Genomic DNA, 26,893 nt, shown 5'->3' with positions numbered 1-26,893 from the left:
TCTGGACCATTCCTATGCTGATAGTGAGGTTGGCGGTGCTATACAAAATGAGGGTCCAGCAGTGCAACATCCATCAAACAACCATGCTGTGAATGATGTGTCCTCCTGTTTCACAGGACACTGGCATGCACTAATTAGATTCCCTTGCTTCCACAGTCACCTCCAGGAAACAGCTGACAGAGTCCATGACCCAGGGCGTCCAATCAAGTCTTGAAGAAACCTCTGAAGAGGAATCTAAAAGCACACTCCTTTAAACCCCATCACAGCACTCACTCACACCCTCGATCAGCACAGAGACAGACACCTCAGTGGGACCTAGCTTTAGAGTAGCCTCGTGATCACAATCTGGTGAACACATCGCACTGTCTGATCCACAGCAGGCGGAGGCAGGGACCTTCCAGGTGTCCGGGACTCATGGGACCGCTGGAGGCCAGAAAGCTGCTGAATCTGAGTCAGATGATGAGCTTCTGGACTTGGTCATGTCACAATTGCTGGAGCTGCAAAGACAAGCTCGAGAACATCTGGAAGGGATGTTCGCTGCACTCCTCAGATTGCAAGGCACAATGGAGGAGTCTGCCCATCTTCAGGCTGAGGTAATAGCGCCAGCATGCTAATGTACTGAGGTCAACACTGGTAGGATGGTGGCCACCATGGAGACCTTTGCCCAGGATGATGCTCCTGCACTGCTGCACGGGCTCAACTCCATAGTTGGCCTTCAACAATATGTACGAGAGAGGGGTACACACTTGATCTCACTCCAACTTCCCTTTCTCCTCAAGGAGTCAGCCAGGGTCCCTCGTGCACCTTTGGGTAGGCATACAGCTAGGTCACCAGGCTCCATGACCCTGATTACTTCTCCTGCACTTTGTCAGCTAATTGGATTTCAACACCTTCTTCCTGTCTTTCAACTGCCTGTCCTTCCTGGTTTTCTTGTTTCAACCTATGAGCCTGTGAGTTGGGTAGGAAAATTTAAAGATATCACAGCAAGTGATGAAAGTGAAAACAGACAGGAAGGCTACAGCTCAGAATTTTGTTGATGGGGAGAAAGTGCTAGTTCTGTTACCAATACTGAGTGACTCATTAAAGGCAAGGTATAGAGGGCCTTACAGAATTGAAAAGAAATTGAGTGAAGTGAATTATTTAATAAATACTCCAGATAGAAGAAAGAAGCAGAGGGTGCGTCATGTAAATATGCTCAAAAAGTACTTTGACAGGGAAGAGGACCAAAAGGAGGTCTTAGTGGTAGTAGAAAAAGAGAAAGAAGTAGAAATACAGGATTCTGAAATTGGATAATGAGGGAGTACTTGAAAATTTAAATGTAATATTGACTTACCTTCCAGGCAACTGTCAAAGTGATTTGGAAAAGCTATTGCAGTCACATAAAGCTGTTTGTAGAAATAAATTGGGGAAGACAGACTTATCTATTCATGATGTGTCTGTAGAAGTTGCATCTTTGGTAAGGTAACTTCCTTATAAATTAAATCCAGACACAATCTGGAAACAAACCAGGATGCTCTCTCTTTAACATTTCTGTTGTAGACACCACTACAGGCTGCTCAACTACCATACCAAATTTGTGATCCAGCTATATCATTGCCCAGAATGAATTGAACTCCTGCAATAGGCTATTTTTCCACCACTCCAACAGTCACTTGACCGGTTTTCCACTTACTCTTTAAATTTACCTTTCACAATGGAATAGGTTTAGCATTTCCTTGAACCCCATTTATTTTCACCTGTTCCTGCAATACTTCCTCTGAACAACAAATGTCACTATCCCACAACATTAAGGATTGACTAACCCCTGTGTCTCTTAAAATTTTACTATCTTTATCTACTCCACCCTGTACACATTGGAAGACTTTTCCTTCACACACAAAATCTCTAAACTTTTCTGCAACCTGCTCCTCAGAATTTTCTTGGGTAAATTGTGAACACATTCCGACATCCTTACCTACCACTGATTCTTCTGCTTCAACTAAGGGGAACAGCTGTTCCCTATCCACCCTGTCCATGCCCCTCATAATCTTGTACACCTCGATCAGGTCGCCCCTCAGTCTGCACTTCTCCAATGAAAACAACCCAAGTCTATCCAACCTCTCTTCATAATTTAAATGTTTCATCCCAGGCAACATCCTGGTGAATCTCCCCTGCACCCTGTCCAGCGCAATCACATCCTTCCTATAATGTGGTGACCAGAACTGCTCACAGTACTCCAGCTGTGCCCTCACCAAGGTTCTATACAACTCCAACATGACCTCCCTACTTTTGTAACCTATACCTCGATTAATAAAGGCAAGTGCCCCATATGCCTTTTTCACCACCCCACTAACATGCCCCTCCGCCTTCAGAGATCTATGGACACACATGCCAAGTTCCCTTTGTTCCTCAGAACTTCCTTGTGTCATGCCGTTCATTGAATACTTCCTTGTCCAATTACTCCTCCTATCACTATTGATCTTCCATTCTTCTTTCTTCCCTCCTGTGTAGCTGAGCCATGTGTGGTGCCACGGACTTGGCTCTGGCTTCACTTCGCTGAGGAACCATTGCCCTCACCAGTATTCAAAATAGGAAACCAGTTATCTAGCGAGATGTACTCAGGGGTCTCTTGTGCTACCTGCATGATCTTCCTACACTGTTGATGGTCAGCCATTCCCTCTCTGCCTGCATTCACTTAACCTCCCTAAATATGCTGTCCACTTAGTTCTCAGAACTCACATATGAGCCACAGTGACTCCAGCCGTTGCTTGAGTTTCAAAACCCATGTTTCTGCAGCTGTTGATACTTCCTGCACATGGTTATCTAGGCCACATGAAGCATCCATGACTTCCAACTTGTTTCAAGATGGACTTTTCACATGGCCAAGCTTTACTGCCATGCCAAAACTTCACTTTACTTACCTTAACTTTTCTTTAACTTAACTTAATGATAGCCTATTAGATAACCTTTCCAATACCTCCTCCTTTTAAATTTTAAACCCTTCTTGTGACTGAGTTACCTTCTCTTTCAACATGACATTGGTAGCTCTTCTTCCTTGGTAAAGACAGACATAGAGAATAAATTTAGTCCCTCAGTTACACCCTGTCTCCATGTGTAAATCCCCTTTTGTACCCTCATCGGCCCTTCTCCTCGCTTTACCGTCCTTATACTATTTATATGCGTATAGAAGACTTTGGGATTCCCTTTTAGGTTAGCCTCTTTTCATACTTCCTCTTTGCTTCTCTGGTTTGCTTTTTCACCTCCCCACCGAACTTTTATATCCAGCCTGCTTCTCAATTGTATTTTCTACTTGACATCAGTCATAAACATACTTTTTCTTCCTTCTCTTAATTTTTATCTCTTTTATCAAAGGTTAGTTGCCAAATTTATGATGGGAGATTCATTCGCACGTCAGGTACCCACGTGATGAGATGACTGTTATCATTGTGCACTCGTGGTAGAAGGTTAGTCTCCCTCCACTTGAGAAACCTGTGCAAAGTTATTGAAGCACTCCTGTCCACTGCGATCTGGTCTCTGGTCCACACCTCTACACCAATCAGAGCAACACGAATATTAAATGGTCTGTAGTACTGGAAAAAACAGAAGCATTAGTAACTCAGGTGATTGAATTCACTTGAAATTAATGGTCTGAAATGGATGGAAGTCTAAATTCAACCAAACTATGCATTAAAACTACAATCATAGAGGAAAATGGTTACAACACTGAAGGAAGCTATTTGACCCATCATATCATGCCAGCTCTCTGCAAGAGAAACTCAGCCAGTCCCATAACCTTGCCTTTTCCCTGTAGATCTGCAAATCTGATCTTTTCAGATAAATATCCAATTCCTTTTACTCACTGCTAAAAAGAGGTAAGAATGCTGCATCCCTAGGCATCCCTAGCCATCTATCCGGCAACGTGGAAAATTATCCAGGTATGTCCTGTAATCAAAAAGCAGGGCAAATACAACCCATCCAATTACCGTGCAATCAGATTATGCTCCATCATTAGTAGGTGCAGGGAGAGTACTCATCGTTAGTAAAGTGATGGGAGGGGTCATCAGCATTGCTATCAATCGGCACTTGCTTAGCAATAGTTTGTTCATGATGCTCAGTTTGGGTTCCACCAGGACCACTCAGCTACTGACCACATTACAGCCTTGGTTTAAACATAGACAAAAGAGCTGAACTTCAGAGGTGAGGTGAGAGTGACTGCCCTTCACATCAAGGCCGCATTTAAATTAATGTAAATCAAGGAGCCCAAAGAAACCTGGAGTCAATGGGAATCAGGAGGAAAACTCTCTGTTGTTGCAATCATACCCAGCACAAAGGAAGATGGTTGTGGTTGTTGGAGGTCAGTCATCTCAGCTCCAGGACATCACTGCAGAAGTTCCTCAGGGTAGTGTCCTCGGTCCAACCATCTTCAGCTACTTCATCGATGTCCTTCCTTCCATCATAAGGCCAGATGTGGGAATGCTCGCTGATGATTGCACAATGTTCAGCACCATTCGCGACTCCTCAGATACTGAAGCAGCCCATGTCCAAATGCAGCAAGACCTGGACAATATCCAGGCTTAGGCCGACAAGTGGCGAGTAACATTCAGGCCACACAAGTGTCAGGCAACGACCATCTCCAACAAGAGATAATTTAACTACCATCCCTTGACATTCAATAGCATTCAGGGTAGGAGATGGTGTAGTGGTAATATCTCTGGAATGGTATATCAGGGGACCTGGGTATGAATCCTACCTTGGCAGATGGTGAAATTTGAATCTGGAATTAAAAGTCTGATGATGATCACAAAACCATTGCTGATTGTGTTAAAAACCCACCTGGTTCACTAATATCGTATAGGGAAGGAAATCTGCTGTCCTTACCTGGCCTGGCCTACACGTGACTCCAGACAACAGCAACATGGTTGACTCTTAAATGCTGCCTGAACAAGGGCAGTTAAGGATGGGCAATAAATTCTGGCCTAGCCAGGATTGTCATTGTGGTTAATGAATCCCCCACTATCAACATCCTGGGGGTTACCATTTATCAGAAACCGAACTGCACTAGACATATAAATACCGTGGCTACAAGAGCAGGTCAGAAACTAGGAATACTCATAGACTTTTACAACATAGAAGGAGGCCATTCAGCCCAATGTGTCCACACCGGTCAACAAAGATTTTTTTAATATTCATTCATGGGATGTGAGCTTCGCTGGCTGGACCAGCATTTATTGTTCATCCCTAGTTGCCCTTGAGAAGGTGATGGTGAGCTGCCTTCTTGAACTGCTGCAGTCCATGTGGTGTAGGTACACCCACAGTGCTGTTAGGGAGGGAGTTCCAGGATTTTGACCCAGAGACAGTGAAGGAACAGTGATATATTTCCAAGTCAGGGGGGGAACTTCCAGCTGGTGGTCATGGGATTGGAAGGTGCTGTCGAAGGAGCCTTGGTGAATTCCTACAGTGCATCTTGTAGATGGTACACACTGCTGCTATTGTGTGTCAGTGGTGGAGGGAGTGAATGTATGTGGATGTGGTGCCAATCAAGTGGGCAGCTCTGTTCTGGACAGCGTCCAGCTTCTTGAGTGTTGTGGGAGCTGCACTCATCCAGGCAAGTGGGGAGTATTCCATCACACTCCTGACTTGTGCCTTGTAGATGGTGGACAGGCTTTGGGGTGTCAGGAGGTGAGTTACTTGTCGCAGGATTCCTAGCCTCCGACCTGCTCTTGTAGCCACAGTATTTATATGGCTAGTCCAGTTCAGTTTCTGGTCAATGGTAACCCCCAGGATGTTGATCGTGAGGGATCTGACCACATTAATCCCATTTTCCAGCCCTTGGCCCTTAGCCCCGGAGGATATTGCAACGCAAGTGACTATCTAAATACTCCTTAAATGTTACAAGAGTTTCTGACTCAACCACCCTTTCAAGTAGTGAGTGCCAGACTCCTACCGCCCTCTGGGTGAAAAAATTTGTCCTCGACACCGCCCCCTTTGCCTTTACAGGAAAATATTTGCCCTGTACCCTTCCTATTTCCTCCTTGAGTGCCTTCTACTGCTCTGACACAGTTTTATCTGCAAGTAGCTGCTCTCAGTTCACTTGGGCCAAATTGTATCTCATCTTAGTAAAATTAGCTTTTCCCCAGTTTAGAACTTTTATTCCCAGCCCAGCCCTATCCTTTTCCAAAACTATCCTAAATCTAACTGAGTTGTGGTCACTATCTTCAAAAGGCTCCTCTACTGATATGCCTTCCACCTGCCTGGGCTCATTTCCCAATATATCCAGAAATGCCCCCTGCCTTGTTGGGCTTTCTACGTACTGGCTAAAAAGGTTCTCCTGAATACAACTTAAGAATTTTGCACAAACAGAATTACCTGGAAAAACTCAGCAGGTCTGGCAGCATCGGCGGAGAAGAAAAGAGTTGACGTTTCGAGTCCTCATGACCCTTCGACAGAACTTGAGTTCGAGTCCAAGAAAGAGTTGAAATATAAGAATTTTGCTCCTTTCCTAACTAACCCAGTTAATATTTGGGTAGTTCAAATCCCATACTATTATTGCCTTATTATTCTTACACTTCCCTGAAATTTGATTACATATTTGATTCTCTATCTCTCCCTAACTGTTTGGGGGCCTATAATACATGCCCAACAGTGTGTTTGCCCCTTTTGTGCTTTTCACTTCTACTTATATGGCCTTATTTGATGATTCTTCCAAGATACCATCCATCCTCACTGCTATAATTGATTCCTTGATCAATATTGCAAACTCCCCTCCTCTTCCCTCTATTTTAACTAAAGTCCCTTTAACCAGGAATGTTGAGTTGCCAGTCCTGCCCTTCTTTTACAAAAAAAAAAATAGCTGGAAAAACTCAGCAGATCAGGCAGCATCTGCAGAAAGGAACATAGTTAACGTTTCGAGTCCGAATGACTCTTCGTCAGAACTAAAGAAATATAGAAATGAGTTGAAATATAAGCCTTGAATGTTATGACGTGCCAAGCGCTCATCCAGGTACTTTTTAAAGGTTGTGAGGCAACCCGCCTCCACCACCCTCCCAGGCAGCGCATTCCAGACCGTCACCACCCTCTGGGTAAAAATGTATTTCCTCACATCCCCCCTAAACCTCCTGCCCCTACCATGAACTTGTGTCCCCTCGTGACTGACACTTCAACTAAGGGGAACAGCTGCTCTCTATCCACCCTGTCCATGTCCCTCATAATCTTGTACACCTCGATCAGGTCGCCCCTCAGACTTCTCTGCTGCAACGAAAACAACCCAAGTCTATCCAACCTCTCTTCATAAATTAAAGGTTTCGTCCCAGATTTACCAACACCCTGGTAAATCTCCCCTGCACCCAGTCCAGCGCAATCACATCCTTCCTATAATGTGGTGACCAGAACTGCACACAGTAATCCAGCTGTGTCCTCACCAAGGTTCTATACAACTTCAGCGTGACCTCCCTACTTTTGTAATCTATGCCTAGATTGATAAAGGCAAGTGTCCCATGTGCCTTTTTCACCACCCCACTAACATACCTCTCCGCTTTCAGAGATCTATGGACACACACGCCAAGTTCCCTTTGTTCCTCAGAGCTTCCTAGTGTCAAGCCATTCATTGAATACTTCCTTGTCAAATTACTCCTAAAGTATATCGCCTCACACTTTTCAAGGTTAAATTCCATCTGCCACTTATCTGCCCATTTGACCATCCCGTCTATATCTTCCTGTAGCCCAAGACACTCAACCTCACTGTTAACCACCCGGCCAATCTTTGTGTCATCCACAAACTTACTAATCCTACCCCCCACATAGTCATCTATGTCGTTTACATAAATAACAAATAATAGGGGACCCAGCACAGATCCCTGTGGCCTCTGAACCCTAGCTTCCAGTCACTAAAGCATCCTTCTGTCATCACCCTCTGTCTCCTACAACTAAGCCAATTTTGAATCCACCTTGTCAAATTACTCTGTATCCCATGTGCATCTGCCTTCTTTATAAGTCCCCCATGTGGAACCTTGTCAAAGGCTTTGCTGAAATCCATATAAACTACATCAACTGCACTACCCTCATCTACACACCTGGTCACCTCCTCAAAAAATTCAATCACATTTGTTAGGCATGACCTCCCTCTGACAAAGCCATGCTGACTATCCCTGATCAAACCTTGCCTCTCCAAGTGGAGATAGATACTCTCCTTCAGAACTTTCTCTAATAGTTTCCCTACCACTGACATGAGACTCACTGGCCTGTAGTTCCCTGGCTTATCTCTACAACCCTTCTTAAATATCAGAGCCACATTAGTTGTTCTCCAGTCCTCTGGCACCTCCCCCGTGGCCAGAGAGGAATTAAAAATTTGGGTCAGAGCCCCTGCGATCTCCTCTCTTGCCTCCCTCAGCAGTCTGGGACACAAATCATCTGGACCTGGAGGTTTGTCCACTTTTAAGCCTGCCAACACCTCCAATATCTTGTCACTCCCTATATCAATTTGCTTTAGAACCTTGCAGTCTCTCTCCCCGAGTTCCATACCTTCATCCTCATTCTCTTGGGTGAAGACGGATGTGACGTATTCATTCAACAAGTCATGGCTTTCAAAGATGAATTGGACAATTTTATAAGAAAAAAAGGGGTACAGTGAAAAATCATGAGAATGGGACTAACCAAGCTGCCTTTGCAGAGATCCAGCACTGATGTGACATAGAACCATAGAACCACAGAAAAGATATGGCACAGAAAGGGGCCATTCAGCCTATTGTGCCTGCACCAGCCAAAAAAGAAAGAAACTAACCATCCATTGTCATCCCATCTTCCAGCACCTGGTCCGTAGCCTTGCAGGTTACAGCACTTTATGTGCAGATCCAGGTACCTTTTAAATGAGCTGAGGGTTTCTGCCTCCGTCACCAAACCAGGCAGTGAATTCCAGGCACACACCACCCTCTGGTGAAGAAGTTTTTCCTCATGTACCCTGTAATCCTCCGACCAATCACCTACAATCTGTGCTGCCTGGTAACTGACCTCTCCACCAGGGGAAACAGGGCACTCCCATCTACTCTATCCAGGCCCCTCATAATCTTGCACAACTCAATCTGGTCATCCCTCAGCCTCCTCTGTTCTAAGAAAAACAGCCCTAACCCATCCAATCTTTCCTCATTGCTGCAATTTTAAAGCCTTGGCAACATTCTTGTGAATATCCGCTGTACTCTTTCCAGCACAATTGTGTCTTTGCTGTAATGTGGTGACCAGAATGGTAAACAAAATTCCAGCTGTGATTTAACCAGCATTTTATACAGTTCCATCATTACACCCCTGCTTTTGTATTCAATACCTCGTCCAAAAAAGGAAAACATTCCATATGTTTTCTTTACCACCTTATCCAACTGTCCTACCACCTTCAGGGACCTGTGGACATGCACTCCAAGGTCTCTCACTTCCTCTGCTTCTCTCAATGTCTTTCCATTTATTGTGTATTCCCTTGCTTTGTTTTTCCTCCCCAAATGCATTACCTCACTCTTCTCTGGATTGAATTCCATTTGCCACTTTTCCACCCACTCAACCAAACCAACAGGCAACAGCTATCCTCTCAATAGAAACTGTACAGCCAATTTTGGTTTCATCTGCACATTTCCCAATCACGCCACACACATTGAAGTCCAAATTATTAATATGTGAAATAAACAGCAATGGGCCTAACTCGGGGCCCTGTGGAACGCTGCTGGAAACCACTTTCCAGTTACAAAAACATGTATTGACCATCACCTTTGTTTCCTGTTGCTGAGCAACTTTTGGATCCAACTCGCCACATTCCCCTGTATCTCATGAACTTACACATTTCTGACCAGTCTGCCATGTCGGACCTTGTCAAATGCCTTCCTGAAATCCATGTAGACAACATCCATTGCACTAACTTCCCTTAACAAAACCAGGCTGACAAGCTCTGATTAATTCATGCCTTTCTAAGTCACAGTTTATCCTGTCTCTCAGAATTTATTCTAACAATTTGCCCAATACCGAAGTCAGGCTGAGCAACCTATAATTATTTTCCTTATCTCTCGCACCCTTTTTAAATAATGGTAAAACATTCACAGGTCTTCAATCTTCTGGTGCCTCACCTGTATCTAGTGAGGTTTGGAAAATGATCCTCAGAGCATCCACTATTTCTTCCCTGGCTTCCTTTAACAGCCTGGGATACAATCCATCGGGCCCTGGTGATATATCCACCTTCAAGGATGCCAGTCCCTCAAGTACATCCTCCCTCACTATGCTTATTGTATCTAATATTTCAGATCCTCCTCCTTGACTAGAATGTCTGCACCATCCCTCTCCTTTGTGAAGACAGAGAAGACAAAGTACCCATTAAGAACCTTGCCTACATCTTCTGCACCAATGCACGAGTTGCCTTATACATCTCTGATAGGTCCTACTCTTTCCTTATTTTCCTCTTACTCTTAATGTACTGGTGAAACATCTTTGGATTTTAGAACATAAGAACTAGGAGCAGGAGTCGGCAATTCAGCCCCTCGAGCCTGCCCCGCCATTCAATACGATCATGGCTGATCTTGTTTCGGCCTCAATTCCAATTTCCCGCCCTCTCCCCATAACCTTTCAACTCGTTACTAATTAAAAATCTGTCTATCTCCTCCTTAAATTTATTCAGCGTCCCAGCGTCCACTGCACTCTGAGGTAGTGAATTCCACAGATTCATAACCCTTTGTGAAAAGTAATTTCTCCTCATCTCTGATTTAAATCTAACATCCCTCAGCCTAAAACTATGGCCTCTCATTCTAGATTGCCGCACAAGGGGAAACATCCGCTCCACGTCTACTTTGTCTATCCTCTTTAGCATCTTATATACCACAATTAGATCTTCTCTCATCCTTCTAAACTCTACCGAGTATAGGCCTAAACTGCTCAATCTCTCCTCATAAGACAAGCCCCGGATCTCTGGAATCAATCTAGTGACCCTCCTCTGAACCGCCTCCAATGCAACTACATCCTTCCTCAAGTAAGGGGACCAAAACTGTGCACAGTACACCAGGTGAGATCTCACCAATGCCTTGTACAGTTGCAACAACACTTCCCTATTTTCATACTCTATTCCTTTAGCAATAAATGCCAAAATTCCATTTGCCTTCCTTATTACCTGCTGTACCTACATACTAGCTTTCAGTGATTCAAGCACGAGGACACCCAGATCCATCTGCACTGAAGCATTCTGAAGTTTCTCTCCATTTAAATAATAAGTCGCCTTTTTATTCTTCCAACCAAAATGGATAACCTCACACTTATCCACGTTAAACTCCATCTGCCACATTTTGGCCCATTCACCTAACCTGTCCATATCCATTTGTAAATTTCTTATTTCTTCATTACAGTTTATTTTCCCACCTATTTTGGTGTCATCTGCAAATTTAGCTATAGTACCATCTATCCCTGAATCCAAGTCATTCATATAGATTGTAAATAGTTGGGGACTGAGGACCGAACCCCGTGGCACCCCACTAGTTACAGCTTGCCATCCAGAAAAAGACCCATTTATCCCGACTCTCTGCTTTCTGTTGGTTAGCCAGTCCTCTATCCAAGCTAATATATTACCCCTAACTCCATGTGATCTTATCTTGTGTACTAATCTTTTGTGCGGCACCTTATCAAAGGTCCTTCTGGAATTCCAGATACACTACATCTACAGGTTCTCCATTATCCACTTTGCTTGTCACATCTTCGAAGAACTCTAGCAAATTAGTCAAACACAATTTACTCTTCATAAAGCCATGCTGACTCTGATGGATTGTGTTTTAACTTTCCAAATGCCCCATTACTATTTCCTTAATAATGGATTCCAGCAATTTCCCAATGACAGATGTTAAACTAACTGGTCTATAGTTTCCTAATTTCTGCCTCCCCCCATTTTCTTTGATTTTACCTGCCAATATTTTTTCATATCCTCTCTTTGCTTTCCTAATTTCCTTTTTTACTTCACCCCCGTACTTCCTACACTCCTCCAGTCTTTCTACAATATTAAGTTTTTTGTGACTGTCATAAGCTTTCTTTTTCTGCTTTATCTTACCCTGTATGCTTCTGGATAAATAGGTGACTGTAAATGTGGCAGTCCCATCTTTTTTCTTTGTGGGGACATGTGCACATAGAATCTCGCCTTTGAATGCCTCCCACTGATTGGACACAGTTTTTCCTTCTAATTGCTGTATCCTGTCCACCCTCGTCAGCTCATCTCTCAACTTTGTAAAATGTGTCTTTCCCCAGTTTAGAAATTTTACTCCTGTTCTATCTTTTTCCTTTTCCATAATGATGCTAAATCCAACTGTATTATGCTCACTATCTCCAAAATGGTCATCCATTTGCCCAGCTTCATTTCTTAAGACTAAATCAGAATTGACCAGACCATGGTCTCCACAAATTTTGTTCAGGCTTGGGTCCTGGTGAGGAGTTTCAGTTTTGAGGCAGAGCATTACCACTAATGAGGGAAAGCAGTTACGAACGATAAGCCCAAGTCCCCAAGTAATTAGGTGTTGATTTGCCATGGTCTATCTGCTTCAATGGGTGCTTCGAGCTTAAAGTCTCTACTCAACAAGTGGAGGGAGTCTGTCACAGCAGGCAGACAGATGAAGCAGAAAGATGCCAATTCATTGATTGGCAAGCTGGATCATCAGGACAAGGGGACAAGGCTTGATTGACACCTTGCAGCTGGGTGGCAATATGCGCAAGACAGATGTGATCAACATGGAAGTTGATAGGCTGAACGTCAACATAGTTTCCATACAAGAAACCAGGCTCGTCAAGAGTGGGTCACTGAAATAAAAACATTACATGTTCATCTAGCAAGACAATAGTTCAGAGGAAATGCATGAGCAGGTGTAGACTTCACTGGAAGGAACCCATTACTTTTGATAATAAGACCCCCCACAAACAATTCAGAATGTGTTCTCGCCATCCCTCAACTTAAACAGGACCAGTTACCCTCATGAGTACACTCCAGTACTGTGCTCCACTACAGAGGCAAAAGGCTAGATCTATGAGGAGATTGACACTGTTATCTACTTCATCATCTTTATCCACTGGCAGATTTCAACACAAGAGTGGGTGTGGATCATGAGGCACAGCCCTCCTGCTTGGGACATTATGGTCTGGGAAAGATAAATGAAAATGGACAGAGATACTTCAGCTTTGCTGCTATCATGAGTTTTGTGTAACTGCCACCTTTTCAGAACAAAATATGCGAGAAGGTATCCTGGAGATTTCCAAGACCAGGGCATATGAACATACAAATGAGGTGCAGGAGTAGATCATTTGGCCCGTTAAGTCTGCTTTTCCATTCAATAGCATCATGGATGATCTGATTGTGGCCTCAACTCCACATTCCACCTACCCCTAATAACCTTCAATTCCTTTGTTAGTCAAGAATCTATCTCTGCCTTAAAAAATATTTGATGACCCTACCTTCACTGCTCTCCAAAGAAAAGAACTTCCAGACTAACAGCCCTGAGAGAAAATAATTCCTCCTCATCTTGATCTTGAATGGGAGACCCTAATATTTAAACTGAGTCCCCTAGTTCTAGTCTCTCCCACAAGACATAAGTGCAGAAGATGGCCTTCAGCCCATTGAGTCTGCTCTGTCCTTCAATGAGATCATGGCTGACCTGCAATCCTCAACTCTAATTTCCTGCCTTTTCCCCATAATCTTTGATTCCTTTACTGATGAAAAATCTGTTGATCTCAGCCTTGAATATTCTTAATGACCCAGCCTCTACTGCCCTTGGTGGTAAAGAATGCCACAGAAAACAACCCTCTGAGAGAAGAAATTCCTGCTCATTTCTGTTTTAAATGGGTGCCCCCTTACTCTGAGATTACGCCCTCTGGCTCTAGACTCTCCCACAAGAGGAAACAGCCTCTCAACATCCACCCTGTCAAACCCCCTAAGAATCTTATATGTTTCAATAAGGTTGCCTCTCATTCTTCTAAACTCCAATGAGTACAGGCCCAACCTACTCAACCTCTCCTCATAAGAAAATCCCTCCATACCCGGAATCAACCTAGTGAAGCTTCTCTGGTCTGCCTCCAATCCCCTTTGAAATAAAGGCCAACATTCCATTTGCCTTCCCCATTACTTGTTGAACTTTTATGTTAGCTTTTTGGGATTCATGCATGAGGACCCCCAAATCCCTCTGTGCTGCAGCTTTCTGCAGTCTTTCTCCATTTAAATAATATTCAGCTCCTCTATTCTTCCTGCCAAAGTGCAGAACCTCACATTTTCCCACATTATATTCCATCTGCTACGTTTTTTCCCACTCACTTAACCTGTCTATATCTCTCTGTAGACTCTTTGTGTCATTCTCACCACTTACCTTCCCACCTATGTATGTGCCAGCCACAAACTTGGTGATAGTACAAGGGAGGCAATGGCGTAGTAATATTATTGCTGGTTGAGTAATGCTCTGGGGATCAGGGTTCGAGTCTTGCCATGACAGATGGTGGAATTTGAATTCAATAAAAATCTGGGATTAAAGTCTAATGATGACAATGAAACCATTGTCGATTGTTGTATAAACCCATCTGGTTCAGTAATGTCCTTTAGAGAAAGGAATCTGTCGTCCTCACCTGGTCTGACCTAAATGTGACTCCAGATCCATAGCAATGTGGTTGACTCTGAAATGGCCCAGCAAGCCATTTAGTTGTAACAAACTGCTACAAAGTCACAAAAAAGGGATTAAACCAGACAGGCCACCCAGCATCGACCTAGGCACTGACAACGAGAATCACAGCCCCGTCTACCCTGCAAAGCCCTCCTAACTAACGTCTGGGAGCTAGTACCAAAATTGGGAGTAACAGCCTGACATGGTCATTCTCACGGAATCATACTTTACAGATAATGTCCTAGATCCCACCATCACTATCCCTGGTGTCCTGTCCCACTGACAGGACAGACCCAGCAGAGGTGGCAGCTGCCACAGTGGTATCTCATGGCATCAGGTCAAACATGGGCAAGGAAACCTCCTGCTGATTACCACGTACCGCCCTCCCTCAGCTGATGAATCAGTGCTCCTCCATATTAAACACCACTTGGAGGAAGCACTGAGGGTGGCAAGTGTGCAGAATTTACTCTGGGTGGGGACTTCAATGTCCATCACCAAGAATGGCTCGGTAGCACCATTACTGACCGAGCTGGCCGAGTCCTAAATGACATAGTTGCTAGACTGGATCTGCGGCAGGTGATGAGAGAATCACCAAGAGGGAAAATCATACTTAACCTCATTCTCACCAAACTGCCTGCCACAGATGCATCTGTCCATGACAATATGGGTAGGAGTGACCACCGCACAGTCATTGTGGAGATAAAGTCCCACATTCACATTGAGGATACCCTCCATCGTGTTGTGTGGCACTATCACCGTGTTAAATGGGATAGATTTTGAACAGATCTGGCAGCTCAAGACTAGGCATCCATGAGGCTCTGTGGGCCATCAGCAGCAGCAGAATTGTACACAAACACAATCTGTAACCTCATGGTCCAGCATATCCCCCACTCTACCATTATCGTCAAGCCAGAGGAATCAACCTAGTTTAATGAAGAGTGCAGGAGGGCATGCCAGGAACAGCATGCCTAAAAATGAGGTGTCAACCTGGTGAAGCTATAACACAGGACTACTTGCGTGCCAAATAGCATAAGCAGGAAGTGATAGACAGAGCTAAGCGATCCCACAACCAACGGATCAGATCTAAGCTCTACAGTCCTGCCACATCCAGTTGTGAATGGTGCTGAATAATTAAACAATTCACTGGAAGAGGAGGCTCCACAAATATCCCCATCCTCAATGATGGAGGAGCCCAGCACATCAGTGCAAAAGATAAGGTTAAACCATTCATAACAATCTTCAGCCAGAAGTGCCGAGTGGATGATCCATCTCAGCCTTCTCCGGAGGTCCCGAGCATCACAGATGCCAGTCTTCAGTCAATTCCATTCACTCCACATGATATCAAGAAACGGCTGAAGGCACTGAATACTGCAAAGACTACGGACCCTGACAATATTCTGGCAATTGTACTGATGACTTGTGCTCCAGAACCTGCTGCGCCCCTAGCCAAGCTGTTAAAGTCAATACACCACTGGCATCAACCCGGCAATGTGGAAAATTGCCCAGGTATGTCCTGTATACAAAAAGCAGGACAAATCCAAAACAGCTAATTACCGCCCCATCAGCCTACTCTCCATCATCAGTAAAGTAATGGAAGGGGTCATCAACAGTGCTATCAAGTGGCACTTGCTTAGCAATAACCTGCTCACTGATGTCCAGTTTACATTCTGCCAGGACCACTCAGCTCCGGATCTCATTACAGCCTTGGTTCAAACCTGGACAAAAGAGCCGAACTCCATTGGTGAGGTGAGAGTGACTGCCCTTGACATCAAGGCTGCATGTGACCAAGTGTGGCATCAAGGAGTCCTAACAAAACTGGAGTCAATGGAAATCAGGGGGAAAACTCTCCACTGCTTAGAGTCATATCGAACACAAAGAAAGATGGTTGTGGTTGTTGGAGGTCAGTCATCTCAGTCCCAGGGCATCACTGCAGGAGTTCCTCAGGGTAGTGTCATCGGCCCAACCATCTTCAGCTGCTTCATCAATGACCTTCCTTTCAAATAAGGTCAGACGTGGTAATGTTCGCTGATGATCGTAACTCAACTGGACTAGCCATATAAATACTGTGGCTACAAGAGCAGGTCAGAGGCTAGGAATCATGCGATGAGTAACTCACCTCCTGACTCCCCAAAGCCTTTCCACCAACTACAAGGCACAAGTCAGGAATGAGATGGAATACTCCCCACTTTCCTGGATGAGTCCAGCGCCCACAACACTCAAGAAGTTTGACACCATCCAAGACAAAGCAGCCCACTTGACTGGCACCACATCCACAAACATTCACTCCCTCCACCACCAACGCACAGTAGCAGCAGTGTGTATCATCTACAAGATGCACCGGAAGAATTCACTAAGGCTCCTTAGACAGAATCTTCCAAACCCGCGACCACTACCACCTAGAAGGACAAGGATAGTCAATAGATGGGAACACCACCATCTAGAACTTCCTCTCCAAGTCACTCACCATCCTGACTTGGAAATATATTGCGGTTCCTTCACTGTCGCTCAGTCAAAATCCTGGAAGTCCCTTCCTAACAGCACTGTGGATGTACCTACACCACATGGACTGCAGCGGTTCATGAAGGCAGCTCACAAGTGCAACTAGGGATGGGCAATAAATGCTGGCCCAGCCAGTGAAGCCCACATCCCATCAATGCATTTTCAAAAAGTACATTTCACTCATCCAAGTCATTAATATATATTGTAAATAATCATGGCCGCAGCACTGAGCCCTGTGGCACTGCACTAGTTAGTTTGCCATCCTGAAAATGCTGCCCTTATTTCAACTCTCAGTCTACTATTGGTTAGCCAATCCTCTCTCCATGCTAAAATACTATCCCCAGCGCCATGGGCTCTTATCGTATTAAGTAGTCTTAAGTGCGGTACTTTATCAAACACCTTTTGGAAATCCCGATATATTACATCTACTGGTTCCCTTTTACACCTACTGCTTGTTACCTCCTCAAAGAATTCTAATAAATTTGTCAGGCATGATTTTCCCTTCATGAAGCGATGCTGACTCTGTTTGATTAGATTATGCGTTTCTGAATGCTCTGTTATTACATCTTTATAATAGACTCTTACATTTTCCCAATGACGGACGTTAAGCTAACTGGCCTATAGTTACCTGTTTTTTTTATCTCCCTCCCTTTTTGAATAAAGGTGTTACATTGGCACTTTTCCAACCCTCTGGGACTTCTCCAGCATCTAAGGATTCTTGGAAGATTACTACCAGCACATCCACTATCTCTGTAGCTACTTCCTTTAATATCCTAGGATGCAACCCATCTGGTCCAGGGGACTTATCAGCCTTTAGCCCCATTAGTTTCCTTGATACTTTTTCTCTAGCGAAAGTTATTGTATTTATTTCCTCCCCCCACCCTCCCTCTTTTGCCACTTAACTATTTAGTATTTTAGGTATTTGCTCTTAGTGTCTTCTATCGTGAAGACTGATGCAAAGTATTGATTCAATTCCTCTGCCATTTCCTGGTTCCCTATTATTATTTCCCCAGCTTCATTCTCTAAGGGGCCAAATTGACCTTGGCCTCTCTCTTCCTTTTTATACATTCAAAGGAGTTCTTACTGTCTGTTTTTATATTTCTTACTAGTTTACCCTCAAGGTTTCTTTTCTCCCTCTTTTTTTTTTGGTCATCTTCTGTCAGTTTTTAAAACCTTCCTAATCCTCTGGTTTACCACTAATCTTTGCCACAGTGTATGTTTTTTCTTTCACTTTGATACTATCCTTAACTTCCTTGATTAACCATGGTTGGTTTATCCCCTTCCTACAATCATTCTTCCTCACTGGGATATATCTTTGTTGTGAGCCATGAACTATTTTGTTAAAGGTTTGTCATTGTTCATCAACCGTCTTTTCTGTTAAACTCCTTTCCCAGTCCACTCCAGCAAACGCTGTCCTCATTCCATTGTAATTACCCGTATTTAAGTTTAGCCCAGTTTTTTCCAACCCAAGTTTCTCACTCTCAGGGTGGGGTTTTCCACACCTGCCTGCTGCTACGATCTTCCAGTCCCACCACAAATCCATGGACTCCTGGCTGGGGTGCCATCTCACCCGTGGCGGGTCCCACCCACGATGGGGCCACAAAATCCCGGCCTCAAACTGAATGCTAAATTCCACCATATTATGGTCACTGTTTCCTATGGGCTCTTTTAGTCAGATCATTTATTAAACCTGCCTCAATACACATTAGCAGATACAAAATAGCCTGATCCCCGGATGAATCCACAACATATTGTTCTAGAAAACTGTCCCGAATACGCTTTATGAATTCTTGCTCGTGGCTACCTCTGTCAATTTGATTTTCATAATCTACATCACAGTAAAACAAAATAATTTTGACTGGTGGATACAGGCAAAGAGACAATATATGCAGCTCTTAGGGAGGTAATTCTTTTGGAGGAATTTAAAGATTCAATTCCTTTAGTAGTGAGAACTCATGTGAAGGAACAGATGAGTTCAAATGGTAAGACAAGCAACAGAGATGGCTGATGATTATGAGTTGAGTCATAGAGCTAAATCTTTTTCTCATCACACTTTCAAATTGGACAGGATAGAAATTGGGAAGGTGGAAGGAAGGTAGGTAGTCAGGGAAGAGAAGGAGTGGCTGCAAATTCCCAGGAACATTGTTTTCTGAATAAAATGTAAGGTGCTGAGGGTAGGAATGAAATTCGAAAATTGAGGTGTTTTCATTGTAATAATGTGGGGCACACAAAGTCAGTGTGTTGGAAATTTCAGGGAAAATCTGTTAGAGTTTTTGGAGTGCAGAAAAGTTCTGGAAGTAAAAGTACTATGGGTTCTGAGGTTCATGCACAGGAGAAACCAGTGTTTTATGTACAAGTCAAACAGGGAGAATCAGTGATAGGTAAAGAAGTGGGAATGTATTCACAATTTACCCAAGAGAACTCTGAGGAGCAGGTTGCAAAAATTTCTGAAGAACATGTCACACATGTCAGGTAACAGGGAAACCACAAGCAGTGATTAAGCCAGTGTCTTTAATCCCAATACCAACATTTGAGGAATCTTTTACTTGGGTCCTGATTGATTGTGTAGGACCACTCCCTGAGACTAAAAGTAGACACCAGTACTCACTGACAATAATGGATGTGTCTACCAAGTTTCTTGAAGTGATACCTTTAATAAAAGTTACAACTAAGAAGATTGTAGAGGAGTTAATTAAATTTTTTACAAGATATGATTTACATAAGGAAATGCAATCAGATGAGGGATCAAATTTCATGTCACAGCTGTTTAAAGAAGTAATGAACAGTTTGGCGATAAAACAGTTTAGGTCAACAGCTTATCATCCGGAGTCACAAGGAGCTTTGGAAAGACGGCATCAAACTTTAAAAACCATGATGAGAGCATATCCACAGGACTGGAATAGGTGAATTCCATTCTTGTTATTTGCTATTAGAGATGCTCCTAAAGCATCGATTGGTTTTAGCCCTTTTGAACTAGTTTATGGTCATGAGGTAAGGGGACCACTGAAGTTGATTTATGAGAAATTAATGGGTCAGAATTCAGAAACTATTTTTCTAGAATATGTACCATATTTCAGGGAAAGATTGAACAGAGCAGGTGAGTTGGCTAGGGAACATTTAAAGATGTCACAGTAAGTGATGAAAGTGAAAGCAGATAAGAAAGCTAAAACTCGCAGTTTTGTTTCTAGAGAAAAAATACTAGTTTTGTTACCAGTAATAGTTATTTATTAAATGCAAGACTTAGTGGGCCTTACAGGGTTGAAAAGAAATAGAGTGAAGTAAATTAGTTAATAAATACTCCATATAGTAGAAAGAAGCAGAGGGTGTGACATGTAAATTTGCTTAAAAAGTACTTTGACAGGGAAGAGGAACAAAAAGAGGTGTTAGTGATGGTGGATGATGAGAAAGAGGTAGAAGTGCAGGACTCTGAAATTGATTCTCCTCTAATCAAATTGGATAATGAGGGGGTGCTTGAAATTTTAAATAAAATATTGAGTTACCTGTACTCACTGGAGTTTAGAATAATGAGAGGCGACCTTATTGAAACATTTAAGATTCTTAGGGGGTTTGACAGGGTAGATGCTGAGAGGTTGTTTCCCCTTGAGGGAAATTCTAGGACCAGAGCACATAATCTCAGAGTAAGGAGGTGCCCACCTAGAACAGAGATGAGGAGGAATTTCTTCTCTCAGAGGATAGTCAATCTGTGGATTTCTTTACCGCAGAGGGCTGTAGAAGCTGGGTCGTTAAGTATATTCAAGGCTGAGATAGATAGATTTTTAATCAGTAAGGGAATCAAGGGTTATGGGGAAAATCGCAGGAAAGTGGACTTGAGGATTATCAGATCAGCCATGATCTCATTGAATGGCGGAGCAGACTCAATGGGCCAAATGGCCTACTTCTGCTCCTGCATCTTATGCTCTTAAGACAGATTTAGCTATACATGATGTGTCTGTACAGGTTTCATCATCAATAAAGCAACATTCTTACAGATTAAATCCGGCAAAGTTATAGCAAGTACAAAAATACATTGATTTCATGCTTCAAAATGATATCATTCAGTCTGGTTGCAGTAACTGGACTTTGTCTATTGAGCTGGTACCAAAACCAGATGGAATACAAAGACTGTGGCCAGGATTTTCCAACCCCGTTGCGGCCAGGACCCACCGCAGGTGAGGCGATGCCCCTGCCAGAGGTCTATTGACTTGCAGTGGGACAGGAAGATCCCAGCAGTGGGCTGGTGTGGAAAATCCTGCTCTGTGTGTGATTATCTAAAGGTGAATGTGCTGACAAAAATGGATTCCTGTCCTACACCATGGTTGGAAGATTGCATTGAGGAAGTGGGGAGGTGATGGCATAGTGGCATTTTCACTGGGTTAGTATTCCAGGGACACGGGATAATCCTCTGGGGACCTGGGTGCAAATTCTGTCATAGCAGATGGTGAAATTTGGACTCAATAAAAAAATCTGGAACTGAAACCATTGTTGTTTGTCATAAAAGCCCATCTGGTTCCCTAATGCTCTTTAGGGAAAGAATCTGCTGTCTTTACCCCTGCTGATTCTAGACCCACAGCAATGTGGTTGACTCTTAAATGCCTGCTGAACAAGGGTAATTAGGGATAGGCAATAAATTCTGGCCTAGCCTGAGATACCCCCATCCCATGAACAGATAAAAAAAATCAAAGTTTATCACTAAGATTGACTTGCTAATTGGATAGTGGCAAGTACTGTCATCTGAAAGAGCAAAGGAGATATTTGCTTTTGTGATGCCGAATGCCATTTGGTGTGAAGAATGCACCTGCAGCATTTCAAAGACTGACAAACAAAGTAATTGTGGGTCTAAGCAATTGTGCGGTTTATATCGATGATCTGAACTTTCAGTCAGATGTGGGAGGAGCATTTACATCTGGAAAATTATTTACTCAGCTACTAGAAGCTAATTTGGTGATGAACTTGGCCAGAAGTGAGTTTGCAAAAGCGCAAGTTATGTATCTAGGCCATACATTGGACATGGTAAGGCAGCTCCGAAATATGCGAAAGTCAAGGCTATTGTGGATTTCCCAGTGTCTACAACAAAATGAGAAGTTTTGAGATTTCTGGGCATGAGTGGGTTTTACCGGGAATTTGTACCAAATTTTAGCCGAGCGGTTGCTCCACTGACTGAACTATTAAAAAAAAGGGCCGGAATCTTCAGGTTGGTGTGTAGGGGCAAGCCTCACTCGCCGATGTGTAAAATGATGCACGGTGACAGCGGGCATACATCCGATGTCGCCGTGCGTCATTCTGATCTTCAGTTCGGCAAAGGCACACCAGAATTGGCTGCGCGCCCGCCGAACTCTCAGAGGCCTATTAAGGCCATTTCAAAACAAATTAAAGTAATTAACTGAGCTGCCTGTCCAACCTTAAGCTTGGTGGGCAGGTGAGGAGCCCAGGCGGCCTTCGCATTTATCATGAAACCTCATCCACGGGCAGGATGAGGTTTCATGAAAGGTTTATAAATCAAGTAAACAGTTTCATTAAAATTCATTGACATGTCCCAGCTCATATGACACTGTCACATGAGGGGACATGTCTGAATATTTTTTTCTTTATTTAAATCTTTCATAATGAAACTAATCTCCCTGATGCAGCTCTATGGGTCAGGGAGAGTTCTGCGTGCGAAAGAGCTCAGGCCCTGACTCAGCTGACACCCCCTTGCCCGCACAGAAAGCGCTCAGCGCTTCTGGGTGTGTGTCACGCTGGGCGGGCCTTAATTGGCCTCCCCACGTAAAATGGCAGCTGCCTGTGCCCACCCGCTCCCACTCGGCCCCCCTGACAGGGAGAAAATTCTCCCCAAGAAACTTGAACGGACACTGGAGTGTCAGAAATCATTTGACAGTTTGAAAACCATATTAACTATGACGCACATTTTGGCAGTACCCAATAATGCCAAGCAATTTAAGTTGACCACTGATGCAAGCGATATGGGCATTGAGGCCATACCGGTACAAGAAGATGACCCTGGAATTGAAAAATGATGGGGGATCTTTCTTGGAAGTTAAATGCACAACAGAGAAGATATTCGACGATTGAAAAGGAGACGATGGATTTGGTGTTAGCATTGCAGCGTTTGAATTTATATTGCAAACAATTTGTTAGAAACAATTGTTTCTACAGACCTCAATCCTTTAAAGTTTCTGGACAAATTTCAAGAAAAAAATACATGGCTTTTCAGGTGGGGTCTATTATTACAGTCATTTAATCTATGGAGTATACATGTTGCTGGTACAGAAAATCTGTTCCCAGATGCGTTATCAAGGGTTTGAAGATTAAAGGGAAAATTGGACATTTTGCAAAATCTGGATGCTGGGTTGTAGTGATTTCTATTGTTATCAAGGACTTGTGTGTATATATTATGTTAAATCATGCATCTGGTAATGCAATAGTGTGAGGTGGGTTATTAAAAAATGAATAAAAACAAAAAACTGCAGATGCTGGAAATTCAAAACAAAAACAGAATTACCTGGAAAAACTCAGCAGGTCTGGCAGCATCGGCGGAGAAGAAAAGAGTTGCTGTCTTGAGTCCTCATGACCCTTCAACAGAACTGATTGAATATTAGAAGAAGGGTGAAATATAAGCTGGTTTAAGGTGCTGGTGGGGTGGGGGGCTGGGGGGGTGGGGGGTGTGGTTGTAGGGACAAGCAAGCAGTGATTGGAGCAGATAATCAAAAGATGTCATAGACAAAGGAACAAAGAAGTGTTGAAGGTGGTGATATTATCAAAATGAATGTGCTAATTAAGAATGGATGGTAGGGCACTCAAGGTACAGCTCTAGTGGGGGTGGGGTGGAAAGACTAGCAGGGCATAAAAGATTTAAAAATAATGGAAATAGGTGGGAAAAGAAAAATCTATATAAATTATTGGAAAAAACAAAAGGAAGGGGGAAGAAATGGAAAGAGGGTGGGGATGGAGGAGGGAGTTCAAGATCTAAAGTTGTTGAATTCAATATTCTGTCTGGAAGGCTGTACAGTGCCTAGCCGGAAGATGAGGTGCTGTTCCTCCAGTTTGCGTTGGGCTTCACTGGAACAATGCAGCAAGCCAAGGACAGACATGTGGGCAAGAGAGCAGGGTGGAGTGTTAAAATGGCAAGCGACAGGGAGGTTTGGGTCATTCTTGCGGACAGACCGCAGGTGTTCTGCAAAGCATGAGCATGGGGAGGTGCCATAGGTGGGGGTTGAGAAGTAGGGGGTGATGAAGGAGTGGACCAGGGTGTCCCGGAGGGAACGATCCCTACGGAATGCCGCCGGGGTGGGGGTGAAGGGAAGATGTGTTTGGTGGTGGCATCATGCTGGAGTTGGCGGAAATGGCAGAGGATGATCCTTTGAATGTGGAGGCTGGTGGGGTGATTAGTGAGGACAAGGGGGACCCTATCATGTTTCTGGGAGGGAGGAGAAGGCGTGAGGGCGGATGTGCGGGAGATGGGCCGGACACGGTTGAGGGCCCTGTCAACGACCGTGGGTGGAAAACCTCGGTTAAGGAAGAAGGAGGACATGTCAGAGGAACTGTTTTTGAAGGTAGCATCATCAGAACATATGCGACGGAGGCGAAGGAACTGAGAGAATGGGATGGAGTCCTTACAGGAAGCGGGGTGTGAGGAGCTGTAGTCGAGGTAGCTGTGGGAGTCCGTAGGCTTGTAATGAATATTGATGGACAGTCTATCACCAGAAATTGAGACAGAGGTCAAGGAAGGGAAGGGAAGTGTCAGAGATGGACCATGTGAAAATGATGGAGGGGTGGAGATTGGAAGCAAAATAAATAAATTTTTCCAAGTCCTGACGAGAGCATGAAACAGCACCGAAATAATCATCGATGTATCGGAGAAAGAGTTGTGGGAGGGGCCAGAGTAGGATTGGAACAAGGAATGTTCCACATACCCCATAAAGAGACAGGCATAGCTGGGGCCCATGCGGGTACCCATAGCCACACCTTTTATTTGAAGGAAGTGAGAGGAGTTAAAGGAGAAATTGTTCAGTGTGAGAACAAGTTCAGCCAGACGGAGGAGAGTAGTGGTGGATGGGGATTGTTCGGGCCTCTGTTCGAGGAAGAAGTTAAGGGCCCTCAGAGCATCCTGGTGGGGGATGGAGGTGTAGAGGGATTGGACGTCCATGGTGAAGAGGAAGCGGTTGGGGCCAGGGAACTGGAAATTGTTGATGTGACGTAAGGTGTCAGAGGAATCACGGATGTAGGTGGGAAGGGACTGGACAAGGGGAGAGAGAAAGGAGTCAAGATAACGAGAAATGTGTTCCGTGGGGCAGGAACAGGCTGACACAATTGGTCTACCGGGGCAGTTCTGTTTGTGGATTTTGGGTAGGAGGTAGAAGTGGGCTGTCCAAGGTTGGGCGACTATCAGATTTGAAGCTGTGGGAAGAAGATCTCCACAGGAGATGAGGTCAGTGACAGTCCTGGAAACAATGGCTTGATGTTCAGTGGTGGGGTCATGGTCCAGGGAGAGGTAGGAGGAAGTGTCTGCGAGTTGACGCTCATCCTCCGCGAGGTAGAGGTCAGAGCGCCAGACAACAACAGCACCACCCTTGTCAGCGGGTTTGATGACAATGTTGGGGTTGGACGTGAGAGAACAGAGTGCAGTAAGTTCAGAGAGAGACAGATTAGAATGGGTGAGAGGAGCTGAGAAATTGAGACGACTAATGTCACGCCGACTGTTCTCAATGAAAAGATCAAGAGAAGGTAAGAATCCAGAGGAAGGGGTCCAGGTGGAGTGAGAATATTGGAGGCGGGTAAAAGGATCCGTTGAACTGGGAGAGGACTCCTGCCCAAAGAAGTGAGCCCGGAGACGAAGACGGCGGAAGAAGAGTTCAGCATCGTGCCGAGCCCAAAATTAATTGAGATGAAGGTGTAAGGGTATGAAACTAAGTCTTTTGCTGAGCACTGAATGTTCAGCGTCGGAGAGAGGAAGGTCAGGGGGTATAGTGAATACACAGCCAGAGTTGGGATTGGAAGATGGGGTTGGGGGCCAAGCCCCGGCTGTGTATTCACTATACCCCCGACCTTCCTCTCTCCGACGCTGAACGTTCAGTGCTCAGCAAAAGATTTAGTTTCATACCCTTACACCTTCATCTCAATGATTATCGGACTTGGCACGATGCTGAACTCTTCTTCCGCCGCCTCCATCTCCGGGCTCACTTCTTTGGGCAGGAGTCCTCTCCCCGTTCAACGGATCCTTTCACCCACCTCCAATATTCTCCCTCCACCTGGACCCCTCCCTCTGGATTCTTACCTGCTCTTGATCTTTTCAATGAGAACTGTCGGCGCGACATTAGTCGTCTCAATTTCTCAGTTCCTCTCACCCATTCTAATCTGTCTCTCTCTGAACTTACTGCACTCCATCCTCTCAGGTCCAACCCCAACGTTGTCATCAAACCCGCTGACAAGGATGGTGCTGTTGTTGTCTGGTGCACTGATCTCTACCTCGCGGAGGCTGAGCGTCAACTCGCAGACACTTCCTCCTACCTCTCCCTGGACCATGACCCCACCACTGAACACCAAGCCATTGTTTCCAGGACTGTCACTGACCTCATCTCCTATGGAGATCTTCCTCCCACAGCTTCCAACCTGATAGTCGCCCAACCTCGGACGGCCCACTTCTTCCTCATACCCAAAATTCACAAACAGAACTGTCCCGGTAGACCGATCATGTCAGCCTGTTCCTGCCCCACGGAACTCATTTCTCGTTATCTTGACTCCCTTCTCTCTCCCCTTGTCCAGTCCCTTCCCACCTACATCCGTGA

The 26,893-nt window shown here is 44.4% G+C and overlaps 1 protein-coding gene across 1 annotated transcript in view; it reads right to left on the bottom strand.

Annotated features, from left to right (window-relative positions):
* The window catches only part of LOC121276098 (disintegrin and metalloproteinase domain-containing protein 12-like), a 772,855-nt gene that overhangs the window by 31,820 nt on the left and 714,142 nt on the right, over positions 1 to 26,893 (bottom strand). Inside the window, exon 9 of the mRNA XM_041184044.1 lies at positions 3,403 to 3,569. Within this exon, the coding sequence (XP_041039978.1) occupies positions 3,403 to 3,569 (167 nt within the window). The remainder of the gene's footprint in view (positions 1 to 3,402; positions 3,570 to 26,893) is intronic.

The sequence above is a fragment of the Carcharodon carcharias genome, chromosome 1, assembly GCF_017639515.1.
Source record: "Carcharodon carcharias isolate sCarCar2 chromosome 1, sCarCar2.pri, whole genome shotgun sequence".
Classification (NCBI taxonomy): domain Eukaryota; kingdom Metazoa; phylum Chordata; class Chondrichthyes; order Lamniformes; family Lamnidae; genus Carcharodon; species Carcharodon carcharias.
Note: the sequence above shows the minus strand (reverse complement) of the source record. Positions and strands in the feature narration are given on the sequence as shown.